We start from the raw sequence: 18,043 nt of genomic DNA on the forward strand, positions 1-18,043 counted from the left end.
GTACATAAATTTAAAAAGTCTTGCAATTATTCAGGACATCTACTTAAAGTAACAGGAAATTAAAATACTTACATAAATTGTATTTGATAATTTTTGTTTGTTTGTCTGTTTTGTGGTACTGGGGATTAAATCCAGGGGTGCTCTAACATTGAACTACATCACAAATCTTTTTTAAATATTTTAAACTTGAGTCAGGGTCTCATTCACTAAGTTGCTGAGGCAGACACTGAATTTGTAATCCTCCTGCCTCAGACTCCTGAGTTGCTGGGATTGTAGGTATGCACATAGTGACTGGCTGGTAATCTTTTTTTTTTTTTTTTTTTTTAAACTTGGAAATATAGAGGTAGCATGTTCGCTTAGCATGGGTAAGAATCTGGGTTCAATTCCCAGCACTGCAAGAAAAACCTCAAATCAAACCAAAACCTTAAAAGCAGAAGACTTGATTTAAAAATGAGGTGAAATTTTAACTAATGGAAGGTGACAACTCTAAATAGAAAACATAACAATGTGAAGTAATTAAAAAAATCAAAATTAAAATAATGTACTTATATAAATAAATTCTCCAAATAAGGACCGTGTTCTAAAAGTTAGTTTCAATGCATGAACATACCTGTTGTTTCATAATCTTTATCTGTTCTTTTTGTTTTCGTTTCTCCTCAGCAGCCATTATTGCTATGATGAGAAACCAAAGCACAGATTATCATTGGATGAGCAATGAAGAAGCCTTTTATGAATTCCCCAACATTCACTTTTCAAATTCATGCCATCAATTATATTACCCACCTTGTTGTTTTTTAGCTTCTTTGGCAACACGAGCCTGTTCCTGCTTTTGAAGTTTTCTCAAAAGTTTTATTTGTGCTGCTTGCCTGGCTATTTCTGAAAAACAAGAAATTTCAGAGAACATTACTAACGACTTCACATAACTGCAAACCTAAAATGCTAACTGTGAAACTGGTACTGTATCATCATGAAGGATATAATATTAAAGAAAACTGCTTATCGTTAAAAGATATCAAAATAGGAGAGTAGTGTAGTAGAAAATGTCATGTTCATTGTCCTTAAAAATTGCCAAAATTATTTCATCAAACCATCAAATTAAAACTACATAAAGCTGATATTTCTCTTAATCTTCATCACAGAGGTTCATCTAAGTTATTTTTTTTTCAAGTAATCTCCACTTAGTAGGAAAGTAGCTGCTAATATGTAACAACAGTAATTTCAATCATAAAACAACAAAATACATAAAAAATAAAACAAATTCTTCTCCCCAAACTTACATTTCAATTAGCTATAGTAATGGTTAAATCCCTGAATCAGTGATATTCTTACTTATGAGGAAAAGAGATTAAATCTCCTAAAATACAAAGAATGAAGAATATCAATGCATTTTAAGAACAATTCACTCATAATTTAAAAGAAAAAACTGTATGAACTTGGGGGGTAGAAAGGCATAAATAATGTCCCCAATTCTTCATTCCTCCTTTTAAACACGTCATTCACAATGTGACACTGCAGCAATTTCCATTAAAGAAGTGGAGTGTATTTTCTGTCTCTTGATTCTGAATTCAGTCACATCATCATCTATGGTCAAGACATTAGCAGCTATAATGAAAGTAGAACTTGAAAGTGTACTTGTTTGTGCTCTTTCTACTTTTGCTCTTATGCCTTGCCCATTACTATAAGAACATATTTGGGTTAGGCTTCTGGAGAATGAGAGCAAACTGACCTCACAAGTTATCGAAACCAGCCAAGATCGGCAACTAATTAGTTAACCACCAACTGATTCCACCTGCACAACCAATTAACACTTAGCATTACATGCTACTGAAGTTTGATAATTATTTGTTATACAGCATTATTGTGGCAATAGGTATAAAGGGTACAGAATGTTACTGCTTTTCTGTGTTGGCAAACTTAGTCTGAATACTTTAAACTCTAAAAGTGGTTTATCATAATATCACTCAAAAAATCATTTTAGAGCTAGGCACGATGGCACACTCCTGTAATCCCAGTGGCTTGGGAGGCTGAGGCAGGAGGATTGCTAGTTCTAAGCCAGCGTCAGCAACTTAGCAAGGCCCTAAGCAACTCAGTGAGATCCTGTCTCTAAATAAAGTACAAAAAAAGGACTGGGGATGTGACTCAGTGGTTGAGTGCCCCTGGGTTCAATCTTTGGTATCAAAACAAAACAAACAAACAAACAAAAAAACCACGTCATTTTAGAACTCCTTTAACATACCCATTTTAGGAATGAAAGCAATCCAGACTTTGAGGATGGTACCAGAAGATCTCCCAAAATAATAAGTGAACTACAACTCCAATAGAGAATACCTGGAAGGTAGCCTTTGAATCACCTCTTTAAAAGACCCCTGCTCCTGCTGATGGGCAGTAGTCCCCTGCATTTCTCCTTTGCTAGTAAAACAATAAAACTTTTTCCATTTTTTTTTTCTTTCCCAAAAAAAGCACCACAATACAGGAGGCAATGTTTCAAACATTGTATCTGAGGAACAGTGTAAGGAACCTATAAACTATGTTCTTCAATAATGAATATGCATGATTGCTAGCTCTAAATCACTTGAGCTCTACCAATTTCTACCACTTAGTGAATGCGAACATTGTTGAGTTAAATTTATATGATCTTGGGGTGGAACTGTGGCTCAGCTGAGACTGGCTTAGAACTAGCAATACTTCTAGAGCACCTGCCTGGCATGTGTGAGGCCCTGGGTTTGATCCTTAGCACCACATATAAATAAATAAAATAAAAAGATCCATTAACAATTAAAAAATACTTTTACAAAATTTACATGATCTTATTTAATCTTCACAACTACTTTATAAAATAAGCAACACTGTGCAGGTTACAAATAAAATACCTACCGCTCACTGAAGTTAAATAGTAGAGACAAGATATAAAACCCACGTCTTTCCAGCTCCACAGTCTATATACTAGTACCTCTAAAAATCTTTAAGCAATATTTGAATGCCTTAAGATTTCGGTTAAGAATGTAACACTATATTCTTGTAATGAATGAAGTTGGTTACTAGGGATAATTTTCTGTCATGAAGATTTTAAAAAAGGAGTAAAAGGGTATAATTTTATCTTGTAAACTGGAAGTGTTGATGAAAGATAAAAATGAAGCTGATGCTAAAAGTATTTCTCCCAATATTCCAATAATTTTTTAATATTGAGGAATCAGGCATTATCAAAAATTTCTGGGTCACACAAAAAGATCTAAATACTAATACTTTCGGGAAAAAAAAGCCTCTACATTGGCCTGCAGAGTCAGGAATTAACAATATTCTTGAAGGATATCATTTCATCTATAATAATGTCAGATAAACATTTAAACATTTGGGAATTGAAATGAACTCTACTGAACTCTATTATAAATGCCTAACTCAGTCTTAAAATGTGAAGATGTGCTAAATGATTATAAAAACTTCTCCTGTAAAATGTGACATAAATATGGTCTTTTGTTCCTCGGAAAAAAGCTGATTTTAATAAAGAAATTCTGTTTTATATGTGTATATATGTTGTACATGAGTGTATCAGTCAATTTCAAGCTCTATAGAAGTACATAGTAATTTTTACTTTAAAACCCTTTGGACAGAAAAACACTAAAAATTCAACACATATCTTTTCACTTTAGCAAGAAATACAAAATTTGACGAATCATTAAAAATTTATATAGTTTAAATTTTACATTTTGAGCAGCTGGAAGACAGAATATGAAAAGAAGAAGAAAAAAACTAGAGATGCTATGGAGCAAATAGAGTGAGTTAGAGATGCAAAAAAATTCACTGAGGTACAGGGGAATAAATTACTCCCATCATCTACTCATTTATTTGGCTTATGGTTGGTTGTTGAATATGTTATAATTAACATTTGAAATATTAATTTGAAAATATCTTTTATGATTTAAGAAATTACATATCTGCTTTAATTTCAAAGATAAAAGTTTATTTTTGAACTAATGTTTATTTTCACATAATAATAGGGATCTTTTAGACACAACTGATGTCTTTGGTTTTAAAAATAAATTTTAAAAGATTTTTAACATCTCTAAAATCAACGTGTCTGATAATTGGCAGCATTTTTTTCTTCTTAGAGTTATATAGTAAAATGATGGCACATTGTATACACTATGTGATATCTTAAGTTCTATGACATAAAAAGGGCAGGTGCTGTTGAATGTTTTGGAAAATTTGAGATAGTAACAGTATTCATCAATTAATAAGCAGGTTTATTTATATAGACTAAAAGTGATTCATTCTTGTTTTTTCTTTTCTCCCCAAGAAAAATCATGCAAACTATATTCCATACACTTATAAATACGATTAATAAATGTTTACTGTTAAATATTCAATTCTTACATATATGATGTGAAGAACACACACACACACATATATTAGACGTATACACACAGTTAGGCCAAAGTTTACAGAACTTGCAAAGTTAACCCAAGACACCAATGGGGGAGAAGTATGTAATAAGACTGAAAATCAATTTGAAAACTAAAAGGAAAATAAAATATTGGGTAAAAGTAGAATAACTTCTATTTTGTTACAATAAAATATAGTTAATTTGGAAATTTATATTTGCCATTTTGGATACTAATGATACTTGCATTGGGTATCTTAGCTATCAGTTAATTTTGAGAACTTGTTTTATCAAGCAATGTACACATTCCCTACCTATACATCTTCCCTACCAGAAGAATTAATGAGTTATTGAGAATATTAATTTTTAAAACTTATGTATGTCTGTTAATATATTCATTTTTTAAGCTATCACTAACAACTACCTGTCAGAGATGAAGTCTTACAAGAAACCAAATAAAGTAACAAAATAAAAAAAATTGACTAACATATTAAGGTAGAAAAAACTTATGGATATTAAGTTATATGCTAGGTAGTAAACTTACATACTACTGGTCAAAGTTTGAATTGGTATAGCCTTTTTGGAGATAATACTTGCCTGCTATCTACCAAAATTAGAAATGGTATGTGCAGTATTATGTTTAAATACACATAAACTATACGTTTATTTATTTTGTGCAATACATATTTATAACAACACTATGATAGAAAGGATGCATCAAAAAGACTAGTTTAATGAAGCATGGTAGAGCTACATGTGGCATCATTCACTATTTAGTCATTAAAAGACAGGTTAGTTTATAAATGCTAATACAGAAAGATATTCAAGATAACTAAAGTGGGAAGAGAACAAGCTGAATAGTATGACATTTTAAGACCACTTATTTTAAAAATCAAAAAGGATATAAATGGGGCTGGGGATGTAGCTCAGTTGGTAGAGTGCTTGCCTAACACGTACAAGGTCCTGGGTTCAATCCCCAGAAACACACACACACACAAAAAAAAAAAGAAGAAAGAAAAAAAGGATATCATATGTGCATATGTGTGTACATGTTTCTGGAGAGATTTTAAAAAGCCCTCCTAATAATTCCACTAATGAGGATGAATAAATGTCTTTCATTTTAACACATTCTATTCTATGAGCTTTTTTCATACACACTTGTTTTAAAATAAAAACAAAGACATCAATATTATGATGGTATTTATAATAAATAGAAAGTATTTCAGGTATTTCCTCCAGATTTTGGTGTTTATTTACAGAGAAAGTAAAAGAAGTACATTTATGTTATTAAGGCAGATTTTCTTTATTAATCCTTTATTTTACATTATCTTAGGTCTTCACATACATGCTTGAAAATAAGTTATCTATAACTGAACTTCTATGTGTTCAGACAACTTTAAGAGGCTTCATATTTGTAACCAGTAACTAAACACCATAGCAGAATTACTGAACTATTTTATTTTATTCAACCTTCTCTGTGCCATATGTATGTAGCATGGTTTTGTCTTGATAATTTATATACAATTTTGAATCATGAATATATTTAAGTTATTATGAGCACTTTCAGTTTGATAAATAATACCTTCTGGTGATATTAAAATATTTTTTCATATAGTTCTATTAATTATATACTATATCCAGACTACAGGAGAACCCAAACTAAAAGACTGGTTTACTTACCAGTAATTGGAGTTCTCTGACTGAAAATTTATTCCACAGATCCACATATTTTGGAGTTATTCTCATGTACCACCTCAAGGGATCGGGAGCTGTTAAAAGGAGAATTTCCAGAAGGTTGGCACCACCTTAAGGCAAGTGCCAAGTGCTGGTTGATTCCCTTTCTGTGCAAGCATTAACAGCTTAACACCCACCTTTGTAATTCTAAACACACAGGTTAGGATGTGTTTTTATAAGTATAGCTCTTGAAAGAAGATTACCTAAATCAAAGAACTCCAGTTACCAGTGGGACTCCTTATTTTCTCATTTATTCTAACACAAATATCTACTATTTAGAAACTGAGAACAGTGTCACTCATTCCTAAGTATATAACACTATAAGAAATATGTTTACTATACTTTTTAGTAGGATTAATATAGTGTTAGACAACATTATATTTCTTACCTTGAGCCTGCAGTTTTCTTAGCAATTTGGCATCTGTGTTATCTAGGAATTCTGCACTGCCAACATTTGGAGGTCGACCCTTCCGACGTTTCATCCTGGATTCCTCTCTTGCTCGCTGTCTATCTGGATTTGGTGGTCTTCCTCTACGACCTTCCATTGCCCTGATTCGAGGAATGACATCCTCTTCTTTCAAAAGACACCACTGCATTCCCTTTTAATTAACATTTTATAGAGACAATATATTACAAATACAATAAAAATGAGAGATCAATATGTAGAAAATTCTAGGTAAATATTTTGAAATTTATAAAACTGATATAAACTTAAGTGATTTTATTTTATCAAGTAAATTTATAATTATTCATGGCTTTGGCATATCTTTAGTATTCTTACTTAAATGACTTAATCTTTAATTAAAGGTATAGATTTGCATCTATATCTGTAAACATATAGAAATCTATTTTTTTCCTTTTCACAGTACTGGCGATTGAATTCAGAGCCTTGCACATACTAGGTAAATGCTCTACCAATGAACTACATTCCCAGCCATTTAAGCTGCCCATGCTGACTTCAAACTTGTAATCCTCCTGCCTCAGCTTTCCAAGCAGCTGGGATTATTGGCATGTGCCACTAAGTCTGGCTTAGAAATGCATCTTAATCACCTTTTCTGAACTATAATGGCCATAAACTTGGCAGATATTTGAAATTATTAGTAATGACCACCCATGGATTGTTCTTGTGGGCAGTTCAAACAAAACATTAAGCTACCCAAAGAACAGATGAATGTTTCTCTTTACAGGAATATTATAGCTAATAAATGAAGAGAGAAAATATCAACATTTTGTAATACTTAATGAATTAATGTATCCAAACACTGAATTTGAATGGACTGCCTATCACCAAAAGAAAGACAACCAGATCAATGTTAGCCTCCTAATAAAAGCTCACATTATCATTTATAAAGTAATCTTACCCAAAAATCAAAACTGGATTTGATCAAATCTGTAGATTTAATTACTATAACTTTAAAGGAAAGACAGGGTGAGAGATATCTTTTAAACTAACTTTACAGCAAAGTAAGTCTGTAGGAAATTCTACAAATGGCCTAGTTTCTTCAACAAATAAATTATAAGAAAAAAAATCTGTGGGAAGATTAAATGAGCCTTAAAAGATACATCGAACAATCCCAATTTGTGAATCTTACTCATTGATTCAAATAAACAAACTGTTAGGAAAATTTTAACAAGAAGATTAAATATTTTAACAATGACATTTGATGGTATCAAGATTATTATTAGTCATGTGTCAATGAAAGGAATATGCTCTCAGAAATATGTCAGTAGGTGATATGGTTAGCAAACAAACACAGAGGCACTTACACAAACCTATATGGTATAGCCAACTCTACACCTAAGCCATATGATACACACAAGCATATATATATATGATAAAAGACTGATATACATAGGCATATGTGTATGTGTGTAGCATACTGTTCCTGGGGATATAATGAACAAAATAACATGAGATTAAATCAAGAACAAGAGAAAATGATGCTATTAAGAGATGAGGTAAAAATGAGATATATAAGGGTATCAGTGAAACAAGAGGATATTGTATTACAGTAAATCTTTTTATAAGTAGGAATATTCTACAAAATGACTATAAAAAGTATAATAAATGCTCATTAGTAGCATAATCGTATATTATCCTATCAATATTATGCATTTTATACAGTTGTTATGTATTATTCTTTCAAATGACTGGCAGCACAAGTTTGTTTACACCATCATTACCACAAACATGATTAATGAGTTCTGCTCTAAAGTTATAATGGCTACAATGCTACTGGATGAGAGAAATTTTTCAGCTCCATTACAATTTTATAGCACCACTGCATGACTGGTGGTCCATTGATCAGAAACTTTGTTATATGGCACATGACTATATTTTAAAGCATGATAATGGTACTATGGTTATGTAGAAAACAAGAGTACTTATCTTTTAGAAATACAAATGAAAACATTCACAGATAAGATGTATGATTGCTTTAAACAAAATACCCTGAATAGCCAAAGCAATCCAGAGTAAAAAGAGCAATGTTGGATGGATCATAATAACTGGTTTTAAAATAGACTACAGAAGCATAGTTACAAAAACACCATGGTATTGACATAAAAACAAACATGTACTAATGGCATAGAATAGAGGACCCAGGAATAAACCCACTCATTTATAGTCATCGAGTTCTCACAAAGGTGCCAAAAACATAGTTTGGAGACAAGACAGCCTCTTCAGCAAATGCTGTAAGAAAAACTGGATATCCACATTTAGAATACTGAAACTAGATTGCTTTCACCCTACATAAAAATCAACTCAATCTTTAATGTAAGATGTGGAACTTTAAAACTACTAGAGGAAAACATAGGGGAAACACTTCAAGATACTGGCACAGGCAACCGTTTAAGAACTTCAATTGCTCAGGAAATAAAAGTAAGAATTAACAAATGGGTTTACATAAAATTAAAAAACTTCTCGGGCTGGGGTTGTGGCTCAGTGGTAGAGCACTTGCCTAGCATGTGTGAGGCACTAGGTTCAATTCTCAGCACCACATATAAATCAATTGATAAAATAAAGTTCTATCAACAATTATATATATATAAAAAAACTTCTGCACAGCAAAGGAAACAATCAATGAAATGAAGAGATAATCTACAGAATGGGAGAAAATCTTTCCTAGCTACAAAAGAAGTGCAAATGGTCAACAGATAATTAAAAAATGTTTGATGGCTTAGGTCACCAGGGAAACGTGAATCAAAACTTCATTGAGCTTCTACTTCATCACAGTGAGAATACCTATTATTATTTTTTAAAAAGGTAACAAATGCTAGAGAGGAAGTGGAGGAAAAGAAATCCTTACACCCTGTTGGTAGGAAAGTTAATTACTATGGAAAACAGTGTGGAGGTTTCTCAAAAAGCAAAAATTGATCTACTATATGACTGTTGGGGAAATGAAGTCAGCACACAAAAAAGATACTCACATACTCATGTTTATTATGGCGATATTCACAATAGCTAAGATATAGAATCAGCCTAGTTGCTTAGCAAAAGATGAATGGATTAAAAAGTATATGGCTCATATACATAATGGAGTATTTTTTAACATAAAGAATGAAATAATGTCATTTGCAGAAAGTGGATGGAACTAGAGATTATCCCAATAAACAAAATTAGACAGACATAGAAAGATAAGTATGGGGCCAGGCTCCATGGCACACATCTGTAATCGTAGCTACCTGGGAGGCCAAGGCAGGAGGATTACAAGTTCAAGGTCAGCTTCAGCAACTTAGAGAGATCCTGCCTCAAAATAAAAAGGACTAGGGATGTAGCTAAATGGTAAAACATCCCTGGGTTCAATTCCTAGTACAAAACAAAAGCAAAACAAACAACAAGTAATGCATGTTTCCTCTCCTATGTGAAAACCACCCCCCACCCAAACAAACAAACAAACAAACAAACAAACAGTGAGAAAGATAACTGGAAAATAGAAAACAGACTAAGGGAAGAAAAAGGGTAAAAAAGGGGAATAGGGAGGGCAGATATAATCAAATCATGACATATGCATGTATGGAAATACATTACACAGTGAAATAATTATACAATTAAGATAATTTAAAAACAAAATAAAAATAAGTAAAACAATAAAAACAACAAAAATTTGCTTCAACAAATTGGGAAGTGGAGAAGGAGATAGGGCTATAAGTAAAATAATATTGGTCATAATAAATATTAAAGTTGATGATGAATACATGGTATATATTATTCTATCTACCTTTGTGTATATTTGAAATTTCCCCTTATACTCCATCTTCTGGAGAACACACAGCAACAAAATGCAACTCTATTCTAAGAATAATTCAATTTAGTGCTAAACAATCTGAATCAGGTTTTCAAATATCCTGCATATGTCAATCAAAACAAAAATATATGTTTTATTACCTTACTTATAGTCTCAAATATGCTCAGATTTAGAAGAGGTACTTCGTATTTCTTACTTTTTAAAGAGTTAATTCCTTTAGTGTATAGTTTAAGAATTTTAAATGTACTTTTCTCTTAAAGGGCCTTAGTGTAGGAATTTTTCTTAAACATTGGGAGAAATATGCAATTTAAAATAATCAAAAGTTCTTAAGTTTTATTTTGTGTGATGATTACTAACCTGAGGCAAAGAACCTGTATCTTAGTTAAAAGTTACTGAAAATTCAAATACTATTACTTTCTGCCATGATGTAAAAGAGTTAATAAACCCATATTCTAAGTACTATATTTTGTTTCAGGCATTTGAGTACATTATATATCTTAATCTTTACAACATTCCTAACTAATACAGCAGGTTTTATTGTCCTTCCATTACAATAGAAAGAATTCAAGCCCAATGAGGTACATAGACAGCAAGGAACAGAACTGTGATTCAAATCCCATGTCTCATTCTGACACTAGGTGTACAAGATGTACAAAGATGTTACAAAGATGTTATTATATTTGATAAGTGACTGATCAAAACATTCTGCCTTGAAAGCAGAGTCAAGATTATATAAAGGAAAGATTGTCAGAAAAAAATTTAATGCATATAGTCCATATCTATTTGCAAAAATTAAAACCTATACTAATTCCTTTCAGTAATTATGCTAAAATTTTTTAAAAATTAATTATGAAAACTTTTTTTCTAAGTATTTAAATGAAGCAAATAGGCTCAACAGTTACATCAAGTGCATTTTTAGGCCATAAGCCACCAAGAAAGCCTTTGGAACAGTATCATGATGTTATGTTCACTAGTAAGAGAAGCTTTTAATTGGTTTAGGTTTTCATTTTCTATTGTGCTCTTAGACACCAAGGTGCATTGTACCACATAACTTGAAAAATATAAAAGTGATATTTGTAACACAGAGTAGAAGAGAGAGGCTCATAAAAGAATCTATAAACAAATCTGCATTCAGATTTTAAAGTATCTTATTAACAAGAAAATTAGTTTTGGATCAAGATTTAAAGAGTTTTATCAACTTTTCTGATATAATTTTCACACAGTTGTTATTTAGCTAAGAAAATATACCTGTGTGAAAAAAGGATAGTATATGTTGGTGCCCAAAACTTAACAGGCAAACATAGTGATATTATCACTTACATTTTGCCTTTGGTTGCATATACTGGATTACATGTGATGTACTCTAAATTCTGGATTTCAGAAAATGAGAAAAGGATGGTTTGGGACATGTGAACCTTATACTATAATCTTAATTCACTGAAGAGCCAAATAATTGTGGGTAAGGACAGATATTATTTTTCTCAGTAAGTTTTTCCTGAGCAAATATATATATATACTTGATTATATGCTAAAACTTCTATAAAAATATTTTTAGTTGTAGATGGACACAATACCTTTATTTATTTTTAAAATTTTTATGTGGTACTAGGCTTGAACCCAGTGCCCACATGTGCTAGGCAAGCACTTTACCAATGAGTTACAATCCCAGTCCCACTAATAGCTTGCGTCAGAAATTATATATTTAAAAATTTAATGAATTTTTCTTAATTTCTAAGACTTTAAAAAGTTTAAGTGTTTCCTGGAAACATTCTTTCCTAAGATTTAAAAGATTTAGATAGGAGCTGGGCACAGTGATGTACACCCACTGTAATCACAACAACTCAGGAGGCAGAGAGATCACTGGTTCAAAGTCAGTCTCAGCAATTTAGGCCCTAAGCAACTTAGTCCTTAGTGAGGACCCTGACTCAAAATAAATAAAAAAGTTAAAAGGGTTGGTGGTTTGGTTCAGTGGTTAAGGGGCCCTGGGCTAAATCCCGGGTACCAAAAATAAATTATGAAAAATAAAAGATAATAAAAAAAAGAAAATAGAGGATTAATATGATGGAGATGATGCGAGATTAAATTTATTATATTATTATAACTTCTTTCAAGAGTTATTTATATGCTTAGCAAATAACACATTCACTTATACACATACTTCAAGGAGAAAAGAAAAAAACAAGTGTTTTCTTTCAGAAAACTGTACAAAACAGTCAAGGTAAAAAAGGAAAATGAGATAAGTATACTGTAGGACTGCAACATATTATTTTAAAAAGTTTCCATTACTTAAATATTTGTTGAGGTACCTACTCTAAGGAAGGCATTAAATTTTCTAAAGGTGAGTTAAGAGTCTTTTCCCCTATAGGAACAGTATTTTTAACAAGGGCTTGGGCTAAGGCTATTCTAATGCAGGTGATGCAAGGACTACCCCCAAGAGAAGTAAAATGGAAAAAGACTTAGAAGTTAGGACAGGATGTTGTCTCAATTATCCCTATAAAAATTACAAGAGTCTGAATTAGTGCATGGGAATTACAGGTAGAAAGGAAGGTAATGCATCGGTCTTTTGGGGGGGGAAAAAAAACCCCGAGTGGAATTGAAGATTGCCTGGATGTAAAGGAGGAAAGGTCATTAAGGTGTGCAGTAAACAATACGGAAAAGGGAAATGGTAGTGAGGTTTTCTTCCTGAATAAAGTTAAGTTACAGAATGGAGAAGTATTTGGGAAAATTGGCCAAAAAAATTAGGACTTAAAAACAGAGTTTTAAAGAAAATATTTATTTTGAATTAACAATTTAAAAATATTTTCTGCATTCAGAAATTCAAAAGAAGAGATGAATCATTATGAAATTTTATTTCAATATATAATCTTCCTATTTCAACATTTCTATTTGTCTTCAATAAGGACACTCCAAAGTATCAGTGAACATTTCATGAGCAACTGGTTTATTTTCACCTTTTCTTCAGGCAACGAACTGCCTAACTAGTTTTCCCACATTCTATTCAAAGCTATAGTCAATCTGTGGTTTAGTAGCAACATGTTTAGGTCTTAAAGGTTGTTCTCAAGTCTCATTCCTGCTTCAGTTTTATATCCTAGGTTGTCTTTGACTTTTGTTGCTCCCATTTTGTTCGATTTCACAAGCCTGTAAACTATTTATTTTGAAGGTAAAGCAGTATATAAAGTAAAGGTAGTAAACCAGTCTACCAAAAGCTAATGTACTGAGTGATCTATTTGCCAAGTTACTGAGGATTTTTTGTTTTTTTAGTATCACTAAGACTTTGCTGCAGCAATTTTATGATGGATTTGCAATCCTGTGCCACTAAATGCTGATTTCCAAGTTTAACATCTGAGTTGACTAGTATATCTTAAATGTTCCATGTTACATAAATAAATAGAAGGAATTCTCTCCTACTTTACTAAATCAGGGCCTAGGTCTACTCCAGTCCTTGCCTGTAGTACTAAAATAGCCATGGTATATGTTTTAAATTTAGATTAAGCTATTTGTTCTGATAATTTTAGGTGTCAGTTATTTAGGGAATTAATTATTTACCAAACTGAATTTTGACTATATGATTTTCAGTAAATTTAACCACAGCTTAAGTAAAGGAAGTTTTTACCTTTCTCTGAAAGTGTACTTTGAGAATTCTTTACTTCCTAATAGTTTACATAAAACTTAGAATGGATCTTAAAAGCCCTCCTATAGTATTTGCATTTACATTACAGATGAACGAATTAAGTAGGTTTCAGTTTTTCAAATTAACATAGGATGCTGAATTTCTCTGAAAAAAGTCCAAGAAAAATCTTAGGGCATGAGCAAAACAAGGGCATTAAATATTTCTGACAGTATTTGACATTTCATATTTTAAGAAGGACATTAATATGAAAAAGTCAGAATTTTATTGGGTTTCTTTATGTCTATCTTATAGTTTAGAATTATGTCTATTTTTAGTCACTTGACTGTTCCAGAGGTAGGTAGTGAATGTTTGATATACTATAAACTTAATGGCATTAAGAATTAGTAATCTATCTTAGATCACACAGCTTATTAACACCATATCTTATTTTGAATATCACTTTAAAAATGTGAAAGAATAATAGCTGTCTCTGGGGGGAGGGGTATCATCTATTAGAAACAGTTGAAAAAGATGTGGTTTGAAACAACTGCTTCCATAAACCTGACTTCGCTGTCCAGTTACTCACAGTAGGTTACCTTCCAAGAGTTATAACTTTCAATATTTCCACTTCAGTGCCACACTTGGACTTGTCTAATCCCAAAAATCCTACCTGGTAGATCAATGACATAAATTTCTAGACTTTTAGACTTCTGGTAGTGATCCTTCATGTTCTCAGTGTCCATATGTGCCCACAGCTATGTTGCACTAGGTGTGACAGTTAACAGCAAAGAACTCTGGTTGTTGACTCCCAATCTTTTGTTCTTAATTTGAAATAATTACCAGCATTACAATTGTGCCAGAGACTGTGTGTTGACTAACTTATTGTGAAATCTCCTCTTACTTTTCATTAACAAAATCCTAATTTTAGCTGGATAGCATCAGAATAAATTATCCAGAATAAGGTGCTCTAAACCAATGATCATAATTTCTATTTTTCTGTACTCTTTAGTCTCTCTATAAACACTGATTTTTCTTCAAATTCTGGCTTTCAACTTTTCTGCAGTGAAAGATATGTTCACAATTTCCCTTATGGAAAAAATGCCTTCAGGTAACATTTATTTGAGGGAAAATGCCTGCCACATTGAATATATTTGCCATAAATATTTATTAATTAAATGACTATGAAAAAAGGCTCTTTTCAGAAGGAACTGCAGACATTTTATTTTTCCATAAGGCATTATATCATTATGAAGAATGCTTTTTGTAAGTACATCTCAAATAGAAAAAGAAAGCAATGATTTCAGTTATTTTTAACTTATTTTGTCTTTGCATCTTCCTTTGCATTTTTGGACTGAGTACAGTAGACATTCAACACTCTAAAAGCTTCTGAAATTTCTGGTTTAAAAAAAAAAAAGACCATAACTGTAATATTTGTGCTTAAATTTTTTTGTTTTCTATAATTCACAAAAAATGTTTTTGAGTAGATCATTATGTATTTCAAAATAATCTTTTCTACTTTATAATTTACTATGAAACTTTCATATATTCCAAGGGAATATTGAATAACTTTTACTTTAGTACTATATTTAGGTTAAATAAACAAAAACTCATGTTTACCAAAATCTGTCTAGGTGACCTTAATGTCTATTATTCTGACAAAATTAAATAAAATCAATGACAAGCATTAGGTTTAACAAGTCCTACATAACATAATGGAGCAGAAATCTGTTAAAAAAAAAATCTCTTTACCTTATACCCTTTTCAAAGGGGTCTAAAGAAGCTCAAATAGCTCAGGGAGCTTCATTAGAAGGCAGCTCACCAGTGTAGCATAGACTTACAGAGAGCATTACTATTTATTTCATGATGTTTATCACCCCTAAAGTTAAGGTGGTAAGAGGTATTTGTTATCTATCAGTAGATGCTGAGAGGTGGCTGATTCTACAAATCTCTGGCCAAACTTACAGACTGAAATAAATAAAACTGATAATGAATACATTAAAAGCTTTTTACCCCTGCATCTTTATTATTCAATACACTTAAATTAAAGGCTTCTCTTTTTTCTTTTTAAAGATAATCATGTTGTCCTTTGGGTAAGAATTAATTTACTTAAATTTCAATAAATATGAGATATTGTACCTTAATTCCTATTTTCAACAAATGTTCTTTACTAAAATTCATATTTAATCATTATCTTAATCTCAGAAACATATTGAATTAAAATAATTAACTTATACAAAATAATCATCATTTTCCACTGCAGATATTTACCTTCTGGTAGAAATTACCTCCTACGTTTCATCTATAAAATTTAAAGCTTTGATGCAATTTTTGAAATGCTTTAAGTAAAACTAGAACTTGCAGAACTAATAATTTTTATTGGTATCTTTTAAAAGAAGGAAGAAAAGCAAGATGGTGAAACACATTTACAGGTAAAATATTTTATTTAGAGACTGATTTAAAATGCTAATAAATTAAGATGGTGACAGTGGAGCATGACTGCACTCTCAGCTACCAGGCAACCCACCACAGAATGATCACAAGTTCAAAGAAAGCCTCGGCAACTTAGATAGACCTTCTTAAAATAAAATTGTTAAAAGCCTGGGGATGTAGCTCAGTGGTACAGCACTTACCAAGCACATACCAGGTCCTGGGTTCTATTCCCAGGATTATGAAAACAAACAAATAAACAAGAGTTCTAATGAATATGTAAATAAAACATTGCATTTCCTATCATTTAATAGATATATGAAGCCTGGAACATTTGAGAACATTATTTACAATCTCCATGCATTTGGAAAACCCATGAATTCTTAGTTTTATTGAATTACAAAATGGAGAAGTATTTTTTTAATATATATATATTTTAATTGTAGGTGGACACAATACCTTTTTTTTATTTTAATGTGGTGCTGAGGATTGAACTCAGTGCTTCATGCGTGCTAGGTGAGTGCTCTACCACTGAGCCACAACCCTAGCCCCAAAGTGGAAAGTATTATTTTAAAAAGATATTGTTTTTCACAAAAATACTTAATACAAGCATAGTTCAGAAAATACACAAGAACATAGAAAGCAAAAAAAAAAAAAATCCACTCTACTGTCAAATATTACATCCATTTTTAAAATTTTTACATGTTTCCTTTTGATCTTTTATTTTAATATGCACAATTTAGTTTTTCAGTATATTTTTAGCATCAAATCACTAATAAAATGTGTATAAAGTTAGACACACTATAAATACTTATAATTATCACTGTATGGTAAGTATTTTGTTTGTGTCAAACGATATTTTATATATACAAAATTTAAACTGATCAGAATAACTTCATATTATACTTAAACAAAAATATGTAGGACTGGGGAGAAAGCTCAGTTGGTAAAGTGCTTGCCTTGCAAGCACAAGGCCCTGGGTTCTAATCCCTAGCACCGTAAAAAAAATGTAACTTTTGTTAATTTTCATAAAAAATTCTTACATACATTTCTATTTAGTCATATGCTTATATATACGAACCACACAATCCATAGAAATGCATATGGCTCTACAAGAATACACATGTCTAATTAACAAACTAAAACACTTATTTAGATACTTACCTTTAACTGTTTTCTCTAAAAGTATCCTGAAATGACTCCAACTTACTCACTTTTTTTTAACTAAGAGAAGTGCTTTCAAAATTGCTAATATTTTCTCCTAGCACTCTGTTGAAATGTTGGCAACTGCACATATTAAGGTTTAAGTAATTCATCATATTTTGTTGATTGGAATTGATTTTAACAGACAATATGCATTTGAACAACACTGATTATGTTTAATAAAAAGTGAATGTATGTCAAAAAACATTCTGCTCAGTGTAATGAGTCTTTACAGATTAAGTCTAATTATCACTGATACAAAACTACAAATCCTTTATGTATTGAATAGCAATTAGCTTTTCTCTCACAGCAAAAATGATAGAATTTAAAAACATAAAGATATCTTTGGCGTATATAGTTTATAATATGAACCAAAGATTAAAAATAAGAATTATAAATATTATTACCTTATGTTTTCTGATTAAAAAATTGATCTTGTATATA

The 18,043-nt window shown here is 31.3% G+C and overlaps 1 protein-coding gene across 16 annotated transcripts in view; it reads right to left on the bottom strand.

The window, feature by feature from the left end:
* Positions 1–18,043, bottom strand: part of BAZ2B (bromodomain adjacent to zinc finger domain 2B) — a 177,669-nt gene that overhangs the window by 84,991 nt on the left and 74,635 nt on the right. For all 16 annotated transcript variants that reach the window (XM_079131733.1, XM_079131731.1, XM_079131739.1 and 13 more), the window contains 3 exons: positions 6,501–6,711; positions 784–876; positions 611–672 (listed from right to left, as the gene is read on the bottom strand). In XM_079131733.1, the coding sequence (XP_078987859.1) occupies positions 611–672; positions 784–876; positions 6,501–6,711 (366 nt within the window). The remainder of the gene's footprint in view (positions 1–610; positions 673–783; positions 877–6,500; positions 6,712–18,043) is intronic.

This window comes from Sciurus vulgaris, assembly GCF_902686455.1.
Source record: "Sciurus vulgaris genome assembly, chromosome: 3".
In the NCBI taxonomy this organism is placed as follows: domain Eukaryota; kingdom Metazoa; phylum Chordata; class Mammalia; order Rodentia; family Sciuridae; genus Sciurus; species Sciurus vulgaris.